Genomic DNA, 26713 nt, shown 5'->3' with positions numbered 1-26713 from the left:
TGTAGAGAGAAAGAGAGAGAGAGAGAGAGAGAGAGACGAGACAATTGTTGAGATGTAGAGAGAAAGAGAGAGAGACGAGACAAGATACACACCATATACGCTCCCAAAGACTGATTCATATTGAGGACAAGATACAAACATATAGGTGAGACCAAGTTAAGTAGAGTGAGCCATATAAATCTCCAACAAGAGTGATGGCTAGGATACAGGATATGCAAGGCTGTGTGCTTGCTCCAATGTTGTTTGAAGCGCCTACAGGTGAAGGTATGCCAGTGTCTGCTTTGGATGATCGGATACCACAAGTTGGTGCCATGCTGCTGATGGATCTGTTGATAAAGGTTGTTATGAAAGCACCACTATGCCGCTTGCTACAGGTTGTGTTTTTCAAAGACGATGATCCTATGGAGATCTCTCTAGACGATGGCTGCAAGGCACAGGATGTAGGAGCTATGCAGGGTGTGCATGTTTGTTTTGGGCATGGAGACCGTCCATGTATACAACTTTTTGAAGGGTGTTGCTATGAAAGTCTACAAAACTGGTTGGCTGACAAAGTTACAGGTGCAAAGCAGGGAATCCTTGCCTATGTGTTACAGACGGATGACAATGATCTGCAAAGCTATATTTTTTATCTTGAAGGAAGCTTCATTACAATTGGGAAAGCCTATGGCTTTCCATTTGACCCATGCAGGTGCTACAGCCAGTGAGGCTCTCTATCTATCTACTACTTCATATAAATACTATCTATCAACTTCTTATTATGCAATGCTACTTTACCTAAATAATGTTATGGTTGAGCATAAATGCTCAAGGAGGGGTTGGGAAATGATGGTACAACTAAGTTATGTCGGTCCAGAATAATGGCTATAGCCTCGCTATGGAATCATGCAGATACAGGTTGAAGCGCTGGAGTCGGTGCCAGATGCCGATAGCGGCAATCTTGATCATGATGTGTATGCCAGATGTGGCAATTAGCAGGTCCAGTATTGGTTTTTGGTCGCTAATGGTCGAAGTGCTTGCAGATGCATAAACATGGTCTTCAGCTCCTCTATGGTTCGACCATTGGCTTGTCACTTAAAGGTTTTTGCAGCTCCATTTCATGTTAAATCTAGGTCGAAGGCATCTACCATGATTACATTGAGGTCGAGCATCCTAGTGAGTTTGAAGTGGCACGGCCATGACGTTCACCATTTTTCGGCGGAAATATCCTTGACCAAGGATCCTTGCGGTGGTTGGCTTTTGCTAGGGACGGAATCATGACCATGCACGAGCCTGTGATTTGGGCAAGGGAATGCCGAGCTCGACATGACAATGATTTCTTCGCATGGGAATGCTTGCCAAGTTGGAGATTTTTTTTTTAAAAGGTAAAAAAAAAACAAGCTTTTTCTCAAATTTTGGTGGGCATGCAAAAACGAGCAAGGGCAGGACTCAGGAGGAAGGTTGCCAGGAGTGCATGGGGTTGAAGGGCGCCATCTGGATGGGAAAGTAGGGACAAATGGATGGTTGCATGAGGCAAAGGAGGGGGAGTGTTGCACTAGGGGGCGAATGCAGAGCCACTGTGGGCAAGGGATACCAGAAGTGACGGGTAATTGGTTGAAGTTAGAGAGGAGCAAGGTGGGCCGTCTGGTGGCGAGAAGGGTCAAGAAGAGATGTAGGAGAGGAAAAGCCGCCAGGGGCTGGTCTTGGAAAGTGAGGAGGTGCTGCAGCCAGGGGTGGCCGCCTGTAGGGAATGTCGATAGAGCCAGCGAGCTGCAAGTGATGAGGGTTGTGAGCAAGCAGGATTCGCATTTGGCGAGAGAGGGAGCGCTGAGAGCATCACTGGGGATGAACTTGGGATCACTGGGGGGAAGATGATTCAAGGAGGGCCATTGCAGGGAAGGCCGCCAAGGGGCTGGCCATGCAAGGGAATGACAAGGGCAAGCCTGAGAGGATTGAGAAGATCCTGCAAAGCCGGGCCTAATTAAGGGGGGGGGCCAGTTGTGGATACAGGTGACACAATCTGCAGGAAGAGAAGGGAGCCCTGCAGAGGAGCTGGGCCATGGTCGGCTCATGAGGTAGATGTTGCAAAGAGATCTGCCAAGAGAGGACGAAGGGAGAGACAACAGAGAAAAGCAAGAAGCCGCCAGTTGTTGTAAGGAGTGAGCATCGGACAGTGCAGGAAGGAAACCGCCAAGGGACAAGTTGGCATGGAGGGAAGATGACGCTGCAATAAGGGGGTGCGAGCGCTACAAGAGCCGAGCAAGAACAAAGAGTGAGGGAGAGGTACCTCAGCTCACATGCCGCACTACAGGCACCATTGGTGAAGCAGGAGGAGCTTAGCAGGAGGCTCTCAAGAGCACGCTGCAAGCCACAGAGAGGGATATGAGCTACAGAGCGAGAAGGTGGCCATCTGAGGGGGTGCCTACAGCGTGAGTTGCCTGGAGCGTGAAGAGAAGTTTCGAGGCCCTCACGGGAGGCTATGGAGGACGCCGTTCAGAGCTGGGGCTGTTCAAACAAGAGAGAAGGCAAGGTGGTGGCCTTGGCGAGCAGGTGAGCAAAGCCATAATTCGCACGCAGAGGTGGTGCTACCAAGGACACTCGATGGTTGGTAGGAAAGCAGTTCAAGGGCGGTCGCAGATGAGAAGGGTGGCACATGGAGGCAAAACAGTGCTATAGAAGGCAGACGGGTGTTGAAGGCCGAGAGATGAAAGCTCCAGAGTAGCTGCAGACACGACCGAGGGCCGCCAGTGTTCTGGAAGGAGGAGTGACCAAGTTCAGTTGAAGGGGAGTGCATGAGAGAAGGGGGAGCCGCCAGGATTGTTGAAGCCAAGGGCTTGCCTTGGTGAAGTCGAAGACGGATTGTGGTGATACCAAGTTCAAATAGCAAGTGCTGCTAAGCAAGATGTGGTCGGGTTTTCTGACTTTTCCAGGTGCTGAAGATGCTGAAGTGTGGCTAAAGGACTATGGTCTATTTTTGCTGCAAGGCGGCTTGTTGAAAGAAGAGGGAATGGCCCAAGCTTTCCCGCTCTTGGTTCGTGGAAAAGCAAAGATATGGTACGAGGGCTTGCAGGTTGAAGAAAAGCTGGATTGGAACACATTGGAAGCAGTATTCCGAAGCCGATATGTGGCCAACACGCATTGGAGTGAAGTGAAGCAGATGATAGACAACCTAAAGCTGAGCCTTGACGATGATTTCCGAGCATTTGTGTGGGAGTTTGAGGCCATATGAAGCAAGTTTGTTAAGGTAACTGCTGTAGAGAATGCCGATTTTTTGAAGATGACCAAGTTTATGGACTGCTTGCATGTAAAAGTGCGAGATAAAGTCAAGATGGATGGACCGTGCACGTACAAAGAGGCAGTAGCCTATCCGCAGAGTAGGATGAAGAAGCTTTTAAAGAAGCAACACGCAAAGAAGGTTCTGGCGAGTCCATTGGTGCCAAGGCCACAATTGCTAGGGAAGAGCTTCAAGTAATCCGACCCTTTGTTGATGCACATGTGGTAGCAGCAGATAGGCGTGGTGATAGAGTAGAGATGATATCGTGTGGGTCCACGAGGCCTAAGTAGCTACAGAGAGGAGTCTACCGAGTACCGTCTAATGTGCTTGACCAAGTCACTTACGAAAAGCAAGCAGTGGATAAGATAGCTGAAGTGCCAAAGCCGGTGAGTTTTTTGGAGAAAGCAGAGATGTATTCGAGTTATAGCAGTGCCTTGGATACACACAACACATGGGAAATGGAGTCTGATTTCTCAAGGTATGAGACATATGATGTTACGCATGTTGATAAGGTGATCAATGCGGAACAGATTGCAGGTGAAGAGACATTTTGTGCGAACCGAGGGGTTCGGCAACCCTCTGTCGTGCCTTGTGATGGTCAAGCCATGTTGACTAAAGAAGAATGTCTTGATGAAGATGATTGGGGATTCGATGAGCCGGTGGTCGATGTTGATGACGAGACACAAATTTTGATTGCTAGAGTGATGGCAAGGATACAGGATATGCGAGGCTGTGTGCCTGCTCCAATGTTGTTTGAAGCGCCTATAGGTGAAGGTATGCCAGTGTCTGCTTTGGATGATCGGATACCACAAGTTGGTGCCATGCTGCTGATGGATCTGTTGATAAAGGTTGTTATGAAAGCACCACTATGCCGCTTGCTACAGGTTTTTTTTTTCAAAGACGATGATGCTATGGAGATCTCTCTAGACGATGGCTATGAGGCACAGGATGTAGGAGCTATGCAGGGTGTGCATGTTTGTTTTGGGCGTGGAGACCGTCCATATATACAAGTTTTTGAAGGTGTTGCTATGAAGGTCTACAAGACTGGTTGGCTGACAAAGTTACAGGTGCAAAGCAGGGAATCCTTGCCTATGTGTTACAAACAGATGACGATGATCAAAGCTATATTTTTTATCCTGGTGGAAGCTTCATTACAATTGGGAAAGCCTATGGTTTTCCATTTGACCCAGGCAGGTGCTTCAACCAGTTAGGCTCTCTATCTATCTACTACTTCATATAAATACTATCTATCAACTTTTTATTATGCAATGCTACTTTACCTAAATAATGCTATGGTTGAGCATAAATGCTCAATGAGGGGTTGGGCAATGATGGTACAGCTAAGCGGTCCAGAATAATGGCTATAGCCTCGCTATTGAATCATGTAGATACATGTCGAAGCGGTGGAGTCGGTGCAAGATGCTAATAGCGGCAAGCTTGATCATGATGTGTATGCCAGATGTGGCAATTAGCAGGTCCAGTATTGGTTTTTGGTCACTAATGGTCGAAGTGCTTGCAGATGCATGAACATGGTCTTCAGCTCCTCTATGGTTCGACCATTGGTTTGTCACTTAAAGGTTTTTGCAGATCCATTTCACGTTAAAGCTAGGTCGAGGCCATCTACCATGATTACATTGAGGGTCGAGCATCCTAGCGAGTTTGAAGTGGCACGGCCATGACATTCACCATTTTTCGACGGAAATATCCTTGGCCAAGAATCATTGCGGTGGCTGGCTTTTGCTAGGGACGGAATCATGACCATGCACGAGCCTGTGATTTGGGCAAGGGAATGCCGAGCTCGACATGACAGCAATTTCTTCGCATGGGAATGCTTGCCAAGTTGGAGAGTTTTTTTTAAAAGGTAAAAAAAACAAGCTTTTTCTTAAATTTTGGTGGGCATGGAGTAACGAGCAAGGGCAGGACTCAGGAGGAAAGTCGCCAGGAGTGCATGGGGTTGAAGGGCGCCATCTGGATGGGAAAGGAGGGACAAATGGATGGTTGCATGAGGTAGAGGAGGGGGAGTGCTGCACTAGGGGACGGATGCAGAGCCACTGTGGGCAAGGGACGCCAGAAGTGGTGGGTTGGTTGAAGTCAGAGAGGAGCAAGGTGGGCCATCTTGTGGCGAGCAGGGTCAATAAGAGGTTTAGGAGAGGAAAAGTCGCCAGGGGCTGGTCTTGGAAGGTAAGGAGGTGCTGCAGCCACGGGTGGCCGCCTCTAGGGAATGCCGGGAGAGCCAACGGGCTGCAGGTGATGAGGGTTGTGAGCAAGCGGGAGTCGCAGTTGGCCAAAGAGGGTGCACTGAGAGCATCAATGGGGATGAACTTGGGATCACCGGGGAGATGATGACTCAAAGAGGGCCATTGCTGGGAAGGCCGCCAGGGGGCTGGCCATGCAAGGGAGTGACAAGGGCGGGCTTGAGATGATTGAGAAGAGCCTGCAAAGCCGGGCCTGAGGGGCGGGCCAGTTGTGCATAAAGGTGACACAATCTGCAGGAAGACAAGGGAGCGCTGCAGAGGAGCTCGCCATGGTCGGGTCATGAGGGAGGTGTGCCAAAGAGAGTTGCCAAGAGAGGACGAAGGGAGAGACAGCAGAGCAAAGGAAGAAGCCATGAGTTGCAGTAAGGAGTGAGCATCGGACATTGCAGGAAAGAAACCGCCAAGGGCCAAGTTGGCATGGAGGGAGGATAGCGCTGCAATAAGGGGGTGCGAGCGCTGCAAGAGGTGAGCAAGAATAAAGAGTGAGGGAGAGGTACCTCAGCTCACAGGGTGTGCTACAGGCACCGTTGGGGAAGCAGGAGGAGCTCAACAGGAGGCTCTCAAGAGCATGCTGCAAGCCAAAGAGAGGGATATGATCTAGAGAGCGAGAAGGCGGCCATCTGATGGGGTGGCTACAGCGTGAGTTGCCTGAACAAGGGAGCGTGCAGAGAAGTTCTGAGGCTCTTAGGGGAGGCTATGGAAGACTCCGTTCAGAGCTAGGGATGTTCTGACAAGAGAGAAGGCAAGGTGGTGGCCTTGGCGAGCAGGTGAGTAAAGCCATAATTCGCACGCAGAGGTGGTGCTACCAAGGACAGTCGAGGGTTGGTAGGAAAGAAGTTCAAGGGCGGTCTTGCAGATGAGAAGGGTGGCACATGGGAGGAAAAACAGTGCTATAGAAGGCAGACGGGTGTTGAAGGCCGAGAGCTGAAAGCTCCAGAGTAGCTGCAGACAGGGCCAAGGGCCGCCATTTTTCTGGAAGGAGGAGCGACCAAGTGCAGTTGAAGGGGAGTGCATGAGAGAAGGGGGAGCCACCAGGATTGTTGAAGCCGAGGGCTTGGCCTTGGAGCATGTGTAGAAGGTCATCAAGGGATACGGGCTGCCAATAGCATAAAGTGGAGCACAAGGAGGATTGCACACCATGGTGTGGCCATCATAACGAGCGCCGTCAATCGCGTTTGGAACAGTCGCCGTGGTCTAAGGAGTAGCCGCCAAGGGCCGCTATCATTGTATTGGATAATGTTTATGTGATACCTAATGGGTTTGTGTTTTTTGCCGAGTTCGCCATCAATCTCGTCCGCATCTCGTCTTTTGCCGTGTGCCCGTGGTAGCACTGGCTCCGGGATTGCGTGTGTGTGTGCAGAGAGAGAGAGAGAGAGAGAGAGAGAGAGAGAGAGAGGGAGAGAGGGATTGTGGTTGCAGATTGAGTGTGGTTTTGTGTGCGGTCAAGGCGTGCGAGGCCTCCCGGCGTGAGTGTGTTTACAGATATGGGTGCATTGATGTGTGTGTCAGTAAATACGATTGTGTGTAGCCGAAGTTGCTCGTAAGCGAGGCTATTCATTGTGTGTAGCCGAAGTTGTTCGTAAGCGAGGCTATTCATTGCAAGTTGCAGAAAGTGTGCATGCGCGTATGTTTCTGAGTGGCTTGGGGTGTTGGATATGTGCTGGGCTATAGAGAGGGATCTAGTTTGTATACTGTGTGTGTTCCCATTTCCCCCATCCCAACAAGATGAATGTGTCACCATGAAATGTTTGAAATATGTATATTATCAAATTAAATTATTCATCCTCTAAAGTTATAAAGCATGCATCAAATCCATGTTTAGGGCCATGGCTTCTTGGTAAGGTATGTACATGACAACAACCGTTGGTAGCCACTTTCCCATATATCACAATATGTACATTATTATTTTTATAATCATGCATCAAAAAATATAAAAAGCAAGGTTAATGTTTTTATTTCACATTGTGTATGTGCCACGACATGATATCTACCTCCCTTGAGCCTGCACATCCTTTGATATGTGCCAACTTGATTACTTCTTTGTTTGCATACACATCAATTGCAAACATCCAATGAGGGACACAATAAGCACAAAGTTTGCACTTAGATAATAGGGAAAATATACAAACTTTTTGCTATAATAGCACAACCATATGATAAGTAATACATTCCTCCATAGACTCCATGGGCATAAAACTAGAGAGACATGAATCAAGAACATCAAAGTATTTCCCTCTATCAAAGGGCATATAAGTACTCCAAACAAGACTATAGGCATCATAATGTCCTCTTGGGTCATATGATAGCATCAAAAAGTCCCACATATAACACATAGCATGAAACTGTGGTGAATGACATCACCCCCTCTAGTATCCAAAAATTGAGCATGTATAGGCTTCAATCATCAAGCTCCATATTATCCATTACCTCATTTGGTGCCTCATAAACTGCTCATGAGGCAGGGGAGGGGGTCACTATGTATAAATTGTGTATATCGCATGCATTCGAGGAATATTTTTAAATCTCCTTCTTTGTGAATTTTTTATAGATAAAGTACAACCTTTTCCTATTCAATTTGTATTTTTTTTCCCAATTCCATTTTTTGGGACTCTGTATGTAAAAAAATGAGAAAAAATGAACCCCTTTTGTTGCACTCAAGTGATAGTCATATAATTATTAAGTGACCCCTAGAAGATAAAATTGCATGCATAACTTCTCTTATAGGCATCATCCAACAATCACATAATCTCTACCTTATGCCGAACTCCTTCTTTCTTAAGGTCATATATACCATTGTACTTTTGGATACCCCTATCATAAGGAGATTCAAATTACTCCAAAGCATCATCTAGAAGACATAAAAGCTTTGTGTGCTCCTTTCTTATTGTCTCAATGCATGACATGAGTAATATATTTAAGAACCCTTGTTGTATGTGGCATGGAAACCCTCCAAGGCTTCATCCAAGGTGTACATAAGATTCTCTTTGATGGGACTCTCTTGAGAGCATATCCCATGATACAATGATGGATCCGCATCACATGTGGTATGCATATAGGCCATATTCCATTTTGACTTTTTCTCAACCATCACAGAGTCTTTCAAGTACCTTTGCACTTCAACCTTGTGAAGGACAACATGCTTCACAAAGATAACATTCAATTATTTTTCCATGTCATCATCATATTCCTTACACTCATTGGTAGGAGCCCTCCAAACAAGATCCTATGGCTTTGAAATGCATCTCATGCACCAATCCACAAGCATACATATCACATCAAAGAGCATTGGCACCACACGAAGTATTATTTTCATTTAAATATTTGTAAACCTCTTTCAAGCATGAACCACCTTCCAAATCACAAAACTCTATGTCATCCTTGGTCATACCATTTTTCATGTTCACATTTTTTGGCTACATCCATGCTCTACCACATGATTTACAACATCTTAGTCATCCTTTTCTTCACAATCAGAAATTTTGCATAACCAATCCACTAGAAGCAATATGAGCATCACAAAAACCAATCCAATCCAATGAACCACCATTAGAAATTGAACTCACATAAGCATCTTTTGCAGACTGAGCGCCATCCATAGTATATTCCACCATAGGTCTATGTGCAAAAACTTCAAAGCATCAAACAAGGAAGCACAATGCTCATGTGCCAAAATTGAAACACCAATTGCCTCCACATTCCTTTGCAATTTCTTGGACTTGGTCCTAAAACTCTAGAGCCACTAACTGTTGAAATGCCACAATCATTGATCTTTCTTGAACCCCTTGATGCTTCATCTCCATGGCATAGCACTCAAAATAGCCTCTTGGACCATAACCCTCAAAGATATTACAATTTTTATTCTCAACATTTAATGCAATATGCACTACAATTTGCATTTTCTTTCCTCGTGTTATTTTCTTTCTTTTTGTAAGATCACCTTATATTTCATGTCCCTTGCTAGAACCTCATGATGTACATTTGATTTTCCCTCATCACAAACCTTGTTCCAACTGATTTTGCATGGGGTTCACCAAAAAGCCTATTGGAAAGTGTGCAGTCTGGGAGGGTGCGAAACCTGTGGCTCTGAGATTTTGTGTTGAGAGTCACAAATACTTTGTGAAAAAGCATTGATGGAAAATAACCCACCCTCTTCCTAAATATGGCTTAAAGTCTAAGAGCATTCGTGATAAAACAATGACAAATACTCTTTCCTATTGTGCTTGGAATCTGCTTGTTTTGTAAATCTGCTCGTGATGAAATGATCACCAATTCATATCAATTTTTTAAAAGAAGATCAATTAACGACACTAAAGTTTCATCCATGAAACACAACTCTCATACAAGCACACATCCTATTCAAAACCCAAACCTCTTTCATGGAATCTTGTAGCCTCGCCCTCATTACATAGTGGTAACTTCATATAGTTGAAAGGAATTCATGAGCTTCCACCTTCATGGAAGCCATTTTTTGATGTTACAGAGATTTAAGAGCTTCCGTATTGAAGCTCACACACCATTTGAATGAAGGAAACCCCTAATTCACTCTCAACAAGCTCAGATACATGATAGTGGAGAGGCTGCACTACACTATCTTAGAGCAACCATGAAGTGAATTGCATACATGAAAAAAAAATGCAAGTTTTTTCCCCTAAGAAGCAGCCCTCTCTTTCTTCACCATATCCAAATGAGCTAATGTGTCATTTTTTGGGCCTTCTTCCCATTTTCATTGCAACTAGTCATTTTAGCTCATCTCTAATCCAAAAAAATTCATTTTTTATGTTAAAAAACCCCAAAGAGAGTAAAACAGTCCTTAAATTTGTGGGATCACTCACATGAGCAAGCATCAAAGCCATGTCTAGGGCCACCACTCCCCTGTAAGGTATGCACATGATAGCAATTATTGGTAGCCACTTTTGTATATATTACAATATGTGCATTATTATTTTCTATTATCATGCATCAAAAAGTATAAAAATGAGGTTAATGTTTTTATTTCACATTGTGTACATGCCATGTCACGAAATCCACCCCCTCAAAATCTGCACATTCTTTGAAACGTGCCAACTTGATTGCTTCTTTGTTTGCATACATGTCAATTGCAAACATCCAATGAGGGACACAATAAGCACATAGTTCCTACTTGGATCATAGGAAAACCATACAAAATTTTTATTATATTAGCACAACCATATGATAAGTAATAGATTCCTCCCTAGAATGATGGGCATAAAATTAGAGGGCCATACATCAAGAACATCAAAGCATTTCCCTCTATCAAAGGGCCTATAAGTACTCTGACAAAGACCATAAGCATCAAAATGTCCTCTTGGGTCATATGGTAGCATAAAAAACTCCCACATATGCAACCTAGCATTAAACTGTGGTGAGTTTGCATCATCATCTCTAGTATCCAAAAATTCAGCACGTATCCATAAATCATCATGCTCCATATATATATTATTCATTACCTCATTTGGTGCCGTATAAACTGTATGCATAACTGTTAGGAAATATGACATGGCTAAATAGATAATTGAGTAGTTTACTTAGTGGAGAGAGATAATTTTCACACATGAGAGAGAGAGAGAGAGAGAGAGAGAGAGCACAATATATGTGATTCATCCAATGTGGGATACGTCCATGGGAAAGCAGCCACTCAATGACTTCAGTACTTAAAAACAAGAAGGAGATTACAAAGGGATTATACCCTTTTGGAGCTCCCTTCTTGGTTCACTCTCACCACCTCACATCAACTTCACAATGCAACACAATGATTCACAATTCATTTTTTTGTGTGTAGAAGAGGCCTCCTTTTATAGGCCAAAAGGGCTGCCCTCTCTCATGAGAGGCAGCTGTGTGTAGCCGCCCTTGTGTTGACAAATCCAAATTGGACCCTCCAATCGACCCATGTGTGGCCGTCCTTGAGAAGACAAGTCCGCCTTTGAAATTGGCCACCGGCCATTGAATTCAGCCCTACCAGCCAGCAGCCTTTAACTACCGACTACCGGCCAACCGACCAAACGATTGGCTGTTTTTCGACCACTTTTCGGCCTTGTCGCGGCCATAATATTCCGGCAAAATTTTGGTTTTCGACGAGTGATTTCTCTTCATGCACGATGGATTCTCCTCATAATGGGGCCTTACAAATGTGAGTTTTTAATACAAAAATTACATGGGGTAAATCTGGCTCCATACTTAACAAACTTCACTTGTAGGCATGAAATCATGCAGTACCTCATTCAAAAATGACATAAGCTCTACCTCATGCTCATCTCCTTATTTCTTTAGGTCATATATCCCATTGTACTTTTGGATACCCCTATTATAAGGAGCTTAAATTCCTCCAAAGCATCATCTAGAAGACCCATAAGCTCCGTGTCCTCTTGTTCTTGTTGTCCCAATGCATGACATGAGCGATATCTTTTAGAAACCTTGTTGTATGTGGCATGGAAACCCTTCAAAGATTCATCCAAAAGATGCTTAAGATTCTCTTCAATGGGTCTCTCTTGAGAGAATATCTTAGTGGTGGATCCTCATCACATGTGGTATGCCTATAGGCTATATTCTCTTTGGACTTTTTATCAACTATCACACCTTCTTTCAAGTACCTTTGCACTTCAACCTTGTAGAAATCAGCATGCTTTGCAAAAATAGCACTCAATTCTTTTTCCAATTCATCATCATAATTCTTCCACTCTTTAGTAAGAGTGGGTGCCTGCATATCAACTTGCATCCCCTTCACACAAGAGCCTATGGATTTGACATGCATTTCATCCACCAATCCACAAGCATATGCATCACATCAAAGAGCATTGGCATCACAAAAATTATTTTCTTTATTTGGAGCTTTGTAAAGCTCTTTGAAGCATGAACCCACTTCCAAATGTCAATACTCTATATCAACTTGCATCCCCTTCACACAAGAGCCTATGGATTTGACATGCATCTCATCCACCAATCCACAAGCATATGCATCACATCAAAGATCATTGGCATCATAGAAAGTATTATCTTTATTTGAAGCTTTGTAAAGATCTTTGAATCATGAACCCACTTTTAAATCGCAATACTCTATGTCATCCTTGGTCATACCTTTTTGCATGGCTACATCCATGCTCTACCACATGCTTTACAACATCTTTTTCATGATTCTCTTCACAATGGGATAAATTTTGCATAGCTAATCTACTAGAAGCACTATGAGCATCACAAAAACAATCCAATCCAATGAACCACCATTAGAAATTGAGCTCACATAGGCATCTTTTGCAGACTGAGTGCCATCCATAGTATCTTCCACCACATGTCTATGTGAAAACTCCATAGAATCAAACAAGGAAGAACAATGTTTATGTGCCAAAATTGAAACACCAATGCATAAACGGCTTTGACTATATCCTCATCTCTTTCATGTAACAATGTTTTGTCCTATAGAAGGAACTCATCTATATAGCTTTGATCTTTTCCCTAAATTGATTGTCATCTCTTGTATAGCATGGTAACTGCATCAAATTGCTATTTCCAACATCTTGTAAAAATTATACCTTTGTAGAAGCAATGCACTCCATTTCCCATTCCACAAAGCCCCAGATCTCTTGTGTGAAAGCACTTGAAAAAGCATCCCAATTGTCTCCACATTCCTTTGCAGTTTCTTGGAGTTGGTCATAGAACTTTGGAGCCACTAACTGGTAAAATGCCACAATCATTGATCTTTCTTGAACCCCTTGATTCCTAATCTCCATGGCAAAACAATCACAAACCCTCTTTCCTATTGTGCTTGGAATCTGCTTGTTTTCATAAGAGAGTTCGTGATGAAAGGATCATCAATTCACATCCAATTTTACTTGAGAAGAGCAATTAAAAACACTAAAGTTTTAGCCATGAAACCTCAACTCTCATACAAGCACAAATCCTATTCAAAACCCAAACAACTTTCGTGGAATCTTGTAGCCTTGCCCCCAATTACATAGTTGTAACTTCAAACAATTTAAAGAAATTCACGAGCTTCCACCTTCATGGAAGCCATTTTTTGATTTTTCAAAGATTTAAGAGCTTCCATATTGAATCCCACACACCATTTTGATGAAGGAAAACCCTAATTCACTCCCCACAAGCTCAAATACATGATAGTAAAGAGACCGGATTGCAATACATACTCATAGAGCAACCATGAAGTGAATTGCACATACAAAAAAAAAAATTGCAAGTTTTTGCCGATAAGAAGCAGCCCTCTCTTTTGTCACCACGGTCGAATGTGATGATGTGTCATTTTTTGGGCCTTTATTCCATTTTTGACCAAAACTAGGTCATTTTTAGCTCATTTTTTACCCAAAAAAGACAATGTAAAAATCCCCAAACAGAGTCAAAAAATCCCTAAATTTGTGGGATCACTCACATAAGCATAAAAAGCATATATTTTTTGCTATTTTTGATAGATTTTGTCTGCATCAATCTTTGTAGAGGAGATGAGTGTGCCACCATGAAATGCTTGGAATATGTACATTATCACACTAAACTAGTCATCCTCTAAATTAATAAATCATGCATCAAAGCCATGTCTAGGGCCACGACTCCCCAGTAAGGTATGTACATGACAACAACCAATGTCTCATATATCACAATATGTACATTAATGTTCTTATTCCCATGCATCAAAAGGTATAGAACGTGAGTTTATTGTTTTTATTTCCCATTTTGTACATGCCAAATCATGCATGACAACCTATGTCATTCACTAGTGAGCTCGACTGTATGCTCAATAGATAGAGCATATTGGAGATAGAGCATGTAGTTGTGCAAGACATGCTAGTAGAGTCTGTAGAGACAAAGGTAGATATGCATTGACCTATTGAGACACAACAAGTATCATCTGAGTCTATGCACGTAGTGGTAGAGCAGGTTTTTTCCCTAGAGACACAGATAGAGATGATGGACATGGAGTTCTCTGATATGCTCATGCTAGAGGGTGATGAGTTGATGCTAGATGCATAGTGTTGCCTATGGAGGATGAAAGGGACATAGACATCCCAGTGTTGATGAAGGCACATCCATACTTGATGAGTAGTCTTGATGATGTAGTACATGCAGATAGCACTAAGTAAGCTAGTACATTCAGGATTGCATAGATTTTGTCAACATCTCATGTACGACCCACTAGTGTCAAGGCCCGACCTAGTAGCTCCAAGTAGCTGCAATGGGAGCATTTGTAGCAAGTATTGTTAGTTGACAATGACTGAGACTAGCATGATGTATTGTGGAGCTATGCAACCCACATAGAGATGTTTGTGGGATTTACATGCAGGCTCTAGTGTGGATATGCACGCTTGCCTATCACTAGAGCCGATATAGTTGCAAGTGAGTGAGTGAGTGAGCCAAATGGGTGTAGTTTGAGAGAGTCTCTCACCTATTTTCTTGTACATACTAGTCTTTTAGCTAATAGCACTCACTTATTGAGTCACCTTTAAGTGGGAGACTATTGGGGTAGAGGCAACGTGCATTTTCCCAGGGCCAAACATCTAATGTCTGGACGACCACCACTGACAATAATTACCCTTGTTCATTATACATATACATGAATAACGAGGACTCTCACTGCTTCTCTTGAGAGGCATGCTCCACCCATAGGCTGAGTCTCTACTATTGATGCTCCCTTTCCCCCACACGCCCACACAAACGTAGGAATCCATGCACACGCACCTACATAATGTGACTAAAACTAAACCATCATTAATATCTTTGACATTTATTCTAGCAAGATCCTCCAAATATCTGCTTTACTTATTTCACATAATCTAATATGGACATGTTTTCATGCCAAACACAATGTAACGTTTTCTTAAGATGAAACTTTTGTGGCTTTGTACTGGAGTTTTTCCTTCTTGCCAAAATTTCCCATGCTTCTTTGGGTGACTAAGCCTTTTTCTAGTGTGGTATGAAAAAATCACTGACACATAAGGAAATCCAATGCGTAAAGTTCTCTATCCAATTCCTATAAGCATCAACCTACACTTGCCATGCCATGTGTGCATCAACATTGTCTATACCAGTTTCATTTTCATCTTCAAGACACACTTCTTGACCTGTAATATAGTCCCACAAGCTTTTACTCATGATAAAGTTCTCCATTCTATAGGAACAAAGACTATAGTTCTCTTGTGTCAACTTCTCACCAACAATCTGTGTAATTTGTGAAGAGCTTTCTGTCACATTTACAAATTCTAAGAAAAATTTGGCAGTCTCCCCTACACTTTTAATGAAATCCAAATTTCCAAAGTGAAAAAATACACCAGTAACATTGTCCAAGAGGTCATAAGAGCACTATATCCAAATTGGGGGCAAACACTATCAACAATAGACACTCAATTGTCTCAAATTGGGCATCAAAAAATCATTGTAACAATGTCTTCACTTCAGTATGCAAACCATATAATATCCTATAACCACATAAACATAAATTCGTTATCCCATTTCCATAAATGGCATATGAGATCTGTCATGAGGGTAAAGGTACAAGGAAACCTTCCAACACCTAATCCACCTTGCTAAGGTACCAACACTCAAATGAAACACTTCAAAAATCCTTACAAAACCCTCACAAATGGAGCATGTTTTATAATGATACATCAGCCCCATAATCATACATAAAGCACAAATTCCAAATTTGACAAAGTGACCATCCCAATGTCTATCCACAATATGCCATACATGGGTGCTTGTCCAAGAGTACCCACAATCATTGATACATACTCTCTAAATGCAAGAGGAAAGCAAACAAGCGCATCATGTTGCTCTGTAAAATTGTGTAGTAGTAAAAACCTCAAACAAAGAACCTGTTTTGTAACATATAAAGTCAATGTGGATTTCACCAAAATGAACGTGTAGGTGCCTTTATTTTCTTTGTCATAAACCAAGTTGCCATCGATGTTATTGTAGTAAGAAACAACAAAATGCACCACAAATTCTTCAAAATTATCAAATCCAATGCTTGTATGAGCTATCTATTTCTTGTAACTTTTAAAGTCAATGTGGATTTCACCATGAACCTATAGTGCCTTTATTTTCTTTGGCATACAAAACCAAGTTTCCATAGATGCTGACGGCCGGTTTTCAAAACTTTGGCTGCAGAAACCAACCCCAATCGGGAAGGAGCACAATACGAAGAAACGATTTAAAAAAAATGTTTTTTAGCATGCATCACCACCCCTTCCATGCTTGCAGGCGGTGGGCCTTGGCCACAATCCTCCACTATCACCAGAGGACAACTTCTTTTCTCCTGCTCGCTCGGCTCCGCCAACTCTCTCTCTCTCTCTCTCTCTCTCTCTCTCTCTCTCTCTCTCTCTCTCTCTCTCTCTCTCTCTCTCTCTCTCTCTCTCTCTCTCTCTCTCTCTCTCTCTCTCTCTCTCTCTCTCTCTCTCTCTCTCCTGTGTCACCAAACCCATGAGGGCGCATAAAATAATCTTCTCCCTCTTAGGGGCCGCCATGCTTGGGACAAGAAGTCTCTCCTTCTCTCTCTTTCATTATTCACTTTCTCTCTTACCCCTCTCATCCATACCCCTATCGCCCAAACTCCCTCTGTCATAATAATCAATATCTAATTCTCCTAAATGATTTTCTCATATTAAACTGATCATTTAATGTGGGGAAGGCCAGGGGAGAAAAAGCTAGAATATTGGTTAAGCTAGCAGACTGGCCACAGTAGGGATCCACAGGAGGGAAAACAGGGATCCAAAGGGGGGGCCATCTGCAAAAGAGCCATGTGCAACAATGGGCTAAAAAGACCGTAAGGTTCAGACCATTAAGACTTCCAAAATGCTAAGGTTCCAAAATTCAAAGGTTGTGTCCAAAGGTCAACCCTAGGGAAAATTGGATGCTTTGTGTGTGCCCTAAAAGTCTTTGCACATCCCTACATGGGAGGGGGCGAGCCCTAAAGGTAGGGGATGAGAGAGAAATCCACACACACACACACACACACACACACACACAGGCTCCCTTTACACAAAGGGAATGAGGGACACATGTCAGCTCCCTAGGCCAGATGCCCACAAGGTGTGCCCAATTTCTATTGGATGACCCTTGAAGTGGACCAATGAAAATTAATCTAGAGTAAATCTAGTTTAATTAATTTAAAAACATTTAATAAAAGAAACCAATGAGAATTAAGTCTCCTAGAAGACTATTGGGCAGTCTCCCAAGGGGTCCAATGAGCATTCAGGAGCCCCATGGCTTTCCTGATTCCTATTGGCCAGAGGCAAAGGGGTCCAATGAGAGTTTAGTTTAATTATTTAATTACCTAAAGCTCTCACAAAAGGGGAAAGGGGGACACATGTCAGAAGGCTATCACTTATGCTGCTTAATTGTAATTGGCTTGACTTGGGGAGGGCCAATGAGGCTTCAGGAAGAGCATTTAGCAAGAGGGCTCGCCCAAGAGAGAGAGGGGGCTGATTTTTGCAAGGTATTATCACACACACACTCACACAAGCTCATGTGTGAAGAAAGAGAAGACTATCTCTTCCCAAGCTTTAATGGAGAACTCATCACCTACTCCAAGCTTGTGAGATAGAAGCCTACATCAACACTCTCTTGGCATGTGGATGCAAATCCAACCAAGATCCAAGCTTCAATGCATGCTCATCTCCTCTACCAAGCTAATTACTAAGCTAAGCTATGCTACATATGAGTGATTATGTGAGGAGATGTACATCTTTCTCGTAAGATACTCCTTCTTCCTCTCAATCTACTGTCATACCCTGCTAGCTCTCACCATCTTTGAAGGTGTGTGAGGTCTTGGGTCTCAGAATGGGGATAATTCAAGTTGTGTTTGTTAAGTGTTTTGCTTAGTGCATGAAGTTTCCATCTTCATTGCACTAGCTAGTCTTGAAGGAACACAAAGAATTGTATTGTACAATGTCTCTCTTGATGGGAGAAACCATAATACAAAGCCTTTTGGAGGGGGGACCGGCTCCATGAAAATCTGGTCCTCAACTGTTGTCAATAGCTTAATTGCTCTCTCTTTTGAAAGTATTGTCGATGCTATCTAACTAGGTGTTATGCTTTTTGTTGCTCTCTCCACGCAAGCACTCTTGTAATTCTCATTAGGAATCTACTCTAATGAAATGCCCACTATGTTCATGCTAATTTCCGCTACACATAAGTTATTAGGCCATTAAATGTTACATTGGTATCAGAGCTCAAGGTTTCTCTTTTCTTGCTCAAGAAGGGAGGTCCTCAATCTAGCTACAAATGGTTGGTATTATTAATTGCCTGTGAGTAAGTAGAATAGGGATTTTTCAGCCTTGCAATGCGCCTGCCTTCGTGCAGTTAACGGGGCATCACCGTCGAGAGCTATGTTCTTAATAGTGGAGTCCTACGGGGCTTGCCTACTGCTTAACCACTATTGAGCTATTAGAAGCTTGACAGGAGCCGGTGCTGTTTTGGTGTCGAAAGACCCTCTCTTCTATTCCTTGCAATTAATGGTATTCGAGCCGCGGGTACAGTAGCTTGAGTGCTTTTTCTAAAGGGGTAAAGAGGAGTAGCAACTAGGGCTTGAAGTGCCAAAGTACACCTAAAAATTTTACACCTAAAAGTTGTTAGAATGGCTGACAATAGTAAAGAGAGTGAAATTAATGTTGATAACTTTGATTTTGCTCATGAGCAAGCTACTAATGATGCTTCAATGCTTGTTAACTATCTTGTTTCTAGGCTTCAACAAGCCATGGGCAATCCATCTCTCCAAAGTGAAGTGCAACGGCAGCCCCGTGCTCACGGGATTCTCCAAGCTCATCAGCATGATGAGAGAACACCTAGGAAGCCTCCTTGTGAGACTACTAAAAGAGGTCTCTCTCCGATTCGGGAAGAAGAAGAGAATCCATATGAAGGGCTCAAGAATTTACTTCTTGATGATGCATCTCCTTCCCAAAGGAGAACTCAAGAGCCTCTACCAAAGGAACAAGAAAGAAGCGAGTCTCCCGCCACCTCGGCGGAGATGGCTCCACGAAGACGGCGGGCTAAACGCTCTCCATCACCACCAAAGCGGAGAAGACCATCACACTCTTCTCCACGCCATAATTCAAAGAGGGATGATAAAAAGCAAGAGAAGAAAAAGGCGAGAAAGAGGACACCCTCTTCTCCATCTTCTTCATCCTCTTCCTCTTATGAAAGCTATGGTGAAGACGACAAAGATCAAGACAAGAAAAAGGCGAGAAAGAGGTCACCCTCTTCTCCACCTTCTTCAAATTTTTCACCTTATGAAGAAAGTGATGGTGCAACCTTTGAACCATCAAAAAGAAGAGGTCATAGGAAATCCTATGCCGCATGGAAGAGGTCGTCCAAGTTGAAGAAATTCAAAGAGGGAGGAAAGAGCATCTCTTTCCTTACCTATGATGGTACCTTTGGTGCTACGGACAAAGTCTTGGCCTTTATCCAACAATTCGATGCGGCGTTTGGAGATGAGGGCTTCACGGAGTCCTCTAAGCTACGCCATGTAGCTATGCACTTTCAAAAGTCCGCCAGACAATGGTGGTCTAGCCTATGAGCCAACGGTGAAGCTCCACGAACATGGAAAGCTTTAAGAGCTTCCATTATGAAGCAGTTTTTGGCCACCGATGCCAAAGACAAAGTACTCACCGAATGGCGAAGCTTAAAGCTCTCTCCCAATGAATCTATCCACAAATATGTAGACAAGTTTTGGGACCTACAACTCAAAGCCACTGTCTTCAAAAAGTTGGATTTTGGAGAGCAAAAGCAACAATTTTGTGCAGGCTTAACCGAAGAAATGGCGGAGTATGTCAACTCCCAAAGACCACGTACCATATCGGAGGTAATACACCACACTATGGTCGCCTCTCGAATCAATTTCCAAACGGGGGCAAAAAGAAATAATAAGCCCCCGGAAAATAAGGGTTCCAATGAGCCTAAGGGGAAGGACAATGTCCAAAAGTCTCCTAAGGGCAACTCCAACAAAGCTAAAGAGAAGGGAGTTTACAAAGGTAAGAATAAACTCTCTCCTGAAGAGCTTGAGCGTTATCGTAAGGATAACCGGTGTTTCAAGTGCGGCAAACAAGGGCATGCGTACCGCGCTTGTCCCCAAAAGAACAACCGCCAAGATCCTCCTAGAGCTTCCTTGGTTGAAATCCAAGAGGAGGAGACTCACCAAACTCACCACAAAGGATCTCCTCTATGCCATGCTTGGGGAAAGGTAAGAGAACATGATGCTTTTATTCTCTTTGACCTTGGTTCTACTCACAATTTTATATCTATAGAGTTGGCCACCAAGCTAGGAATACAATCCTACGAGATGGGAGATGTCCTACCTGCAGACAGTGCCTTCAAGGGGCAAGAAGCTTCAGTCACTCCCTTAATTGGGAAATTGAGGCTTCATGTCCAAGGCTATGTGGACAAAGAGGACTTCTTTATCTCTCCTCTCAAGCATGAGGATGTAATCCTAGGGGCACCATGGTTTGACCGCCTGGCTGCCGATGTTAAATTTCCTGAAAGGAGAATCTCCTTTAAGTTCATGGAAAAAGACATGTATATAGATGCTAAGGAAATGTGTAACACCATCCCCATTGTACATACACTAGCTTTCAAGAAGTCAATAAAGAGCTCTATTTCCGTGTACATGATTTTTGTTAAAGATTCTCAAAATGAACCTAATGCTTTAACAAACGAAAATAAAAGCAACCAAAAGGAATTAGAGTTATCCAATTTTCTCAAGGGGTTTCAAGATGTTTTTATTGACGACATCCCTTGTGAGCTACCTCCTAAACGAGGTAATGATGACCATGCAATTGAACTTCTTCCACGAAGTTCACTGCCTAATAAACCTCCTTATAGAGTTTCTCAAGCTCAACAAGAGGAGATTATGCGGCAAGTGCATGAGTTAGTTGAGAAAGGTATGGTTAGGCCAAGCTCATCTCCATTTTGCTCACCTGTGCTATTAGTGCAAAAGAAAGACGGCACATATCGTATGTGTGTCGACTATAGAGCACTAAATAGGATCACTATCAAGAATAGGTTTCCCGTTCCACGGGTAGAAGACCTATTTGATAAGCTACAAGGATCGACCTACTTCAGTAGGGTTGACCTAAAAAGTGGCTATCATCAAATAAGGATAGTTGATCAAGACATTGTAAAGACCGCATTTCGTACTACATTTGGTCTTTACGAATACATTGTCATGCCTTTTGGCTTGACCAATGCACCAGCCACATTCAACCGCTTGATGGAGAAGCTGCTCAGGCCTCATCGAACCTTCACTGGAGTGTTCTTTGATGATATTATCATCTACTCTAATTCATTGGAGGAACACAAGCAACACCTCCAGGTAATATTTCAAGTTTTAAGAGAGAATAAACTTTATGTTAATCGAAAGAAAAGTGATTTTTTCTTGCAAGAGATTCAGTATTTAGGTCACATTATCTCTCAAGATGGCATCCAAATGGATCCATCCAAGTTAGAGGTAATAAAAGGATGGCCTAAACCAAGAAATCTGCATGAACTAAGAAGCTTCATAGGTATGTGTGCATACTATAGACGCTTCATAGAAAAGTTCTCACAAATTGCGCGACCATTACATGACCTAACAAAGAAAAGCGTTAGGTATACATGGTCTGCTAAGGAGAACAATGCTTTCGAAAAGCTTAAAGAAAAGCTTATCTCTCAACCTGTGCTTACACTACCGGATCTCTCAAAACCATTTGAGGTCCAATGCGATGCTTGTGGTGATTGCCTTGGAGCTGTTTTGCTCCAAGAAGGGCACGCCATAGGCTATGAGAGTCGAAGGCTCGACCTTGTTGAGCAAGCTCTAGGCATATACGAAAAAGAACTCCTTGCAGTTCTACATGCCTTAGACTCATGGAAGCACTATTTATTGGGGACTCCTTTCATTTTGCGAACAGATCACCAAAGTCTTAAGTACTTCATGACACAGACCAAGCTCTCCGACAAACAAATGAGGTGGGCAAATTTCCTTTCGCAATTTCATTTTCATATTGCTCACATTGCTGGCAAGCATAATCAAGTAGCCGATGCACTCTCAAGACGTCCGAGAGTGAATGCGGTTTCCATAGCAACTCACAATGATCTATCTTCAATGATATATGAGTATGCTATTGATCCCGATTTTAGAGATGTGATTTCAGCCTTTGCATTAGGGAAGAAAGAAGAACCATTTACTTTACAAGATGGTTATCTTCTCTATGGCAATAGACTATGCGTTACTAACTCACTACGTGAGAAAGTAATGTATGAATCTCATGCTCCACCTTATGCGGGGCATAGAGGGATTCAGTCTACCTTAAAGGGAATTGAAACATATTTCCATTGGCCTACCATGAAAGTGAACATACAAGAGTATGTTTCCAAATGTGTGGTATGTCAAAAGACAAAATTTGATAGAGGGAAGCAACCTCGATTGCTTCAACCCTTGCCAATCCCTAATTCACCATGGGAGAGAATATCCATAGATTTTATCTTTGGATTGCCTAAGTCTATCCATGGGAATACGGGAATATGGACGATAGTAGACAGGTTCAGCAAACAAGCTCATTTTATACCTGTCAAAAAGACTATCAAAGCCCATCAAATGGCAACCCTCTTCATTTCACAAATTTTCAAATACCATGGCTTGCCAATGTCCATAGTGTTGGATAGAGATCCTAGAATGACCAGTAATTTCTGGAAGGGTCTCTTTGAGAATTTAGGGACAAGGCTAAATTTCTCTTCGGCCTATCATCCACAAAGGGATGGCCAAAGTGAAATAGCTAATCTAACAATTCTCGATCTACTAAAAGCCTATGTAACGGAAGTAGATCAAAGATCCCAATGGGAGAAGTACTTACCCTTAGTGGAGCATGCTTACAATAACACTGTACATACTTCCACGGGAAAAGCATCTTTCGAGGTAATTGAGGGAAGATCAAAAAGTCCCTTGCTACTTAAGGTACATGGGAAGATCTTCGCTGCAAATGAGTATAGCCGAGACTTACAAGAATCTTTCCAAAAGATTAAGGATGCTATCTCTATCTCACAGCAAAGGCAAAAGGCTGCTGTTGACAAGCACAGAAGAGCCCAAGCCTTTAAAGAAAACGATTGGGTCTTGTTAAAGTTTCCCAAGGCTCGATTAAGGCACACGACGGGCAAGAATCCTACGGGCCACCAAAAGTACTATGCTAAACTAGCAAAAAGGTACTATGGTCCCTTTCAGATTCTTAGGCCAATCAATGACATGCCCTATCAACTTAAGTTGCCCAATCATTGGCTCGTACACAATGCTTTTCCTGTGAGCCTATTAAAGCCTTACAAAGGAGAGCCACCTCAAGAACCAACTATTGAAGACCCACTAGAGATCGAGGACCAAGAAGAGGTGCTGCAGCCCGAGTCCATTCTCCGACATGAAGACAAAGTACTAAGAGGCGGTAAGACTATCCGACGATATCTTATTAAGTTTAAGAAATATCCTTTTGAAGATGCTAGATGGATGCAAGGCATACAATTAAAGGATAACCTAAACCTTGTCAATGCTTACAATGCTTCCCAAGAGTAAGCAAATGCACAAAATGTTAAAAATGAACAAAATTTTTGTCTTATAAGACTCTCTTTTTCTTTATTTGTGCACAAAAATGAAGTAGTATGCATGCTTAGATCAAGTTTGCGGAGACGACGTCTCCCAAACACCAAGTAGAGCTTGTCACTCTACTATGGAAGATTGATAGGACTAATGTGCAGACATGCTTGCGGCAGCCTCAGGCTCTCAAGCGCCAAATGGACTAGTCATCCATTGTGGAATGATGTCGTAGGGTAACATAGGGATCCTCTACCCGCTAAGAAAAGGACTCATGAACATGCTTTATCTTCTCTACACCATAGTCGAGGACGACTATGATTTCAAGAGAGAGGTAATGTCATAATAATCAATATCTAATTCTCCTAAATGATTTTCTTATATTAAACTGATCATTTAATGTGGGGAAGGCCAGGGGAGAAAAAGATAGAATATTGGTTAAGCTAGCAGACCGGCCACAGTAGGGATCCAAAGGAGGGAAAACAGGGATCCAAAGGGGGGGGCCATCTGCAAAAGAGCCATGTGCAACAATGGGCTAAAAAGACCCTAAGGTTCAGCCCATTAAGACTTCCAAAATGCTAAGGTTCCAAAATTCAAAGGTTGTGTCCAAAGGTCAACCCTAGGGAAAATTGGATGCTTTGTGTGTGCCCTAAAAGTCTTTGCACATCCCTACATGGGAGGGGGCGAGCCCTAAAGGTAGGGGATGAGAGAGAAAGCCACACACACACACACACAGGCTCCCTTTACACAAAGGGAATGAGGGACACATGTCAGCTCCCTAGGCCAGATGCCCACAAGGTGTGCCCAATTTCTATTGGATGACCCTTGAAGTGGACCAATGAAAATTAATCTAGAGTAAATCTAGTTTAATTAATTTAAAAACATTTAATAAAAGAAACCAATGAGAACTAAGTCTCCTAGAAGACTATGGGGCAGTCTCCCAAGGGGTCCAATGAGCATTCAGGAGCCCCATGGCTTGCCTGATTCCTATTGGCCAGGAGAAAAGGGGTCCAATGTGTAAGGTCTCTGACCCGATCACAAGAGCACCCTTGTACCACGAAATGAATACAATGGAATAAGTTACTATTTTTAGCAGTTTTCCAGATTCTGTGAGTGCCATGATGTTTAGAATGTTATAAAGCTTCAAAATGTGAATTAAAATAATTTTTGTGAAAAATTTCCAAAAATAGTAAGTTTTTGGTCACCCGACCCGTCCAGTTTTGATCGTCTCGAAAAATTGCACCCGTACCCCAAATTTGAAAAAAATGCATTTTTTGACCCGGGGGGCTGCTAAATATGGCAGGTACTCGGGCCAGTACATCTTAGTTAGAGCTTAGTATAGCAATTTACGGCATCAAAATCCGACTCGTATGGCCCGTTTTAGCCTAGAACCAAATTTCCTAAAAAATGTCCGGGGAGGCACCGGGGGCCCGGGACTGTGTGGGAACAGGTCCCAGGCCACTCCAGATCAGCTTTAGCAGCTAGGGGGCGCCCTCTTGCTTTGTGGGAGTCTTGGGAAAGCTTCCAAGCCTGCAACTCAGTCTCAGAACCAGTTAACCAAGCCAACCTGACACTTGGTGGGCAGAGAACTGGACTTGCCATGCTTAACTGGAGAAGCTCCCAGATGCATTTAGCAACCCAGATCGATTTTCAACCTGTAGGAGCCTATTTAAAGACCTGCATACACACACACACACACACACACACACACACTTATGATCACACACACACACACAGTGCATACACACACACCCACATACATTGGGGAGGTGATGCCGAATCACACATCTATTGAAGAAGAAGCTAGGAGGGAGGTGCTGCCAAATTTTCATCTCAAGAAGCTCGATTAGATCAGAAAATCGAGAAGATTATCAGCTCTTAATCACGATAACGACAATTTAATTAATGCCATCTGTAAATCTTTTTCTCTACCATCTAAATTCCTTGTCTATTATGCTTATTCCTAGTCGAAAATCTCTATGACTACTCTCTAAATTCTCCTTATTCGTACTCTATTATGTAATCATCATTCCATAGCTGAATTATCAGCCATTCTTCACTCTCGATTAATAATTAGAGCATAATTATCAGAATCTTCTCTCTCTAGATAGCATAGTAATTAATCGATAAGCTAGTATTTGTGCAGATCGAAGAGAATCACTATTGTAATCACTCATTAACATTGTAGCTTAATTGAATTCATTTCTCTTATGCATTAAGACGTAATTAAGGAGAAATTAATTCGTCGATAAGTCTCTAAGAATTGGTTTTTCCTCACACATATGCATAGGGTAAATCTGCATCATCTAATTGCTAGGAAATAGTTTAATCATACTTAATCCAATTCTCTGGTAATTCCAATAGTGAAATCCTAATTATTCTTGATCATGTAAGCCGAATATTTATCTTAGAGCCGATTCCCATAGGATTATGTGCCATCCTTAATGATTACTTTATGAAAGAAATCTAGACTCTAATATAGGAGGGATTAATTGATGTCACTAATCTACCCATTGGACTGTTATGATGCTTGTGAACCTTAGCTCTTTCTCCAAGCTAATCATTTAAAGTAGTGAGAAATGGCCCCGGTTAAGAGGACGCGCTTCGGTGGTGCCCATGGTCGCGAAGCAGGAACGAGCAATGTCAACG

At 42.8% G+C, this 26713-nt stretch overlaps 1 protein-coding gene and 2 pseudogenes across 1 annotated transcript; all 3 read left to right on the top strand.

Moving 5' to 3' along the window:
* Nucleotides 1-1302: 1302 nt before the first annotated feature.
* On the top strand, nt 1303-1851 carry LOC147445354 (uncharacterized; annotated as a pseudogene).
* A 2004-nt stretch (nt 1852-3855) lies between these two features.
* LOC147445353 (uncharacterized) lies at nt 3856-4490 on the top strand (annotated as a pseudogene).
* Nucleotides 4491-5053: 563 nt separating this feature from the next.
* LOC147445352 (uncharacterized) lies at nt 5054-6779 on the top strand. The gene has a single exon (XM_086526007.1). It carries the CDS (start codon nt 5054-5056, stop codon nt 5591-5593), a length of 540 nt encoding a protein of 179 aa, XP_086382133.1. The 3' UTR covers nt 5594-6779.
* Nucleotides 6780-26713: the final 19934 nt, after the last annotated feature.

This window comes from Adiantum capillus-veneris, chromosome 12 (genome assembly GCF_014529385.1).
Source record: "Adiantum capillus-veneris isolate H3 chromosome 12, ASM1452938v2, whole genome shotgun sequence".
NCBI classification, from domain to species: domain Eukaryota; kingdom Viridiplantae; phylum Streptophyta; class Polypodiopsida; order Polypodiales; family Pteridaceae; genus Adiantum; species Adiantum capillus-veneris.
Note: the sequence above shows the minus strand (reverse complement) of the source record. Positions and strands in the feature narration are given on the sequence as shown.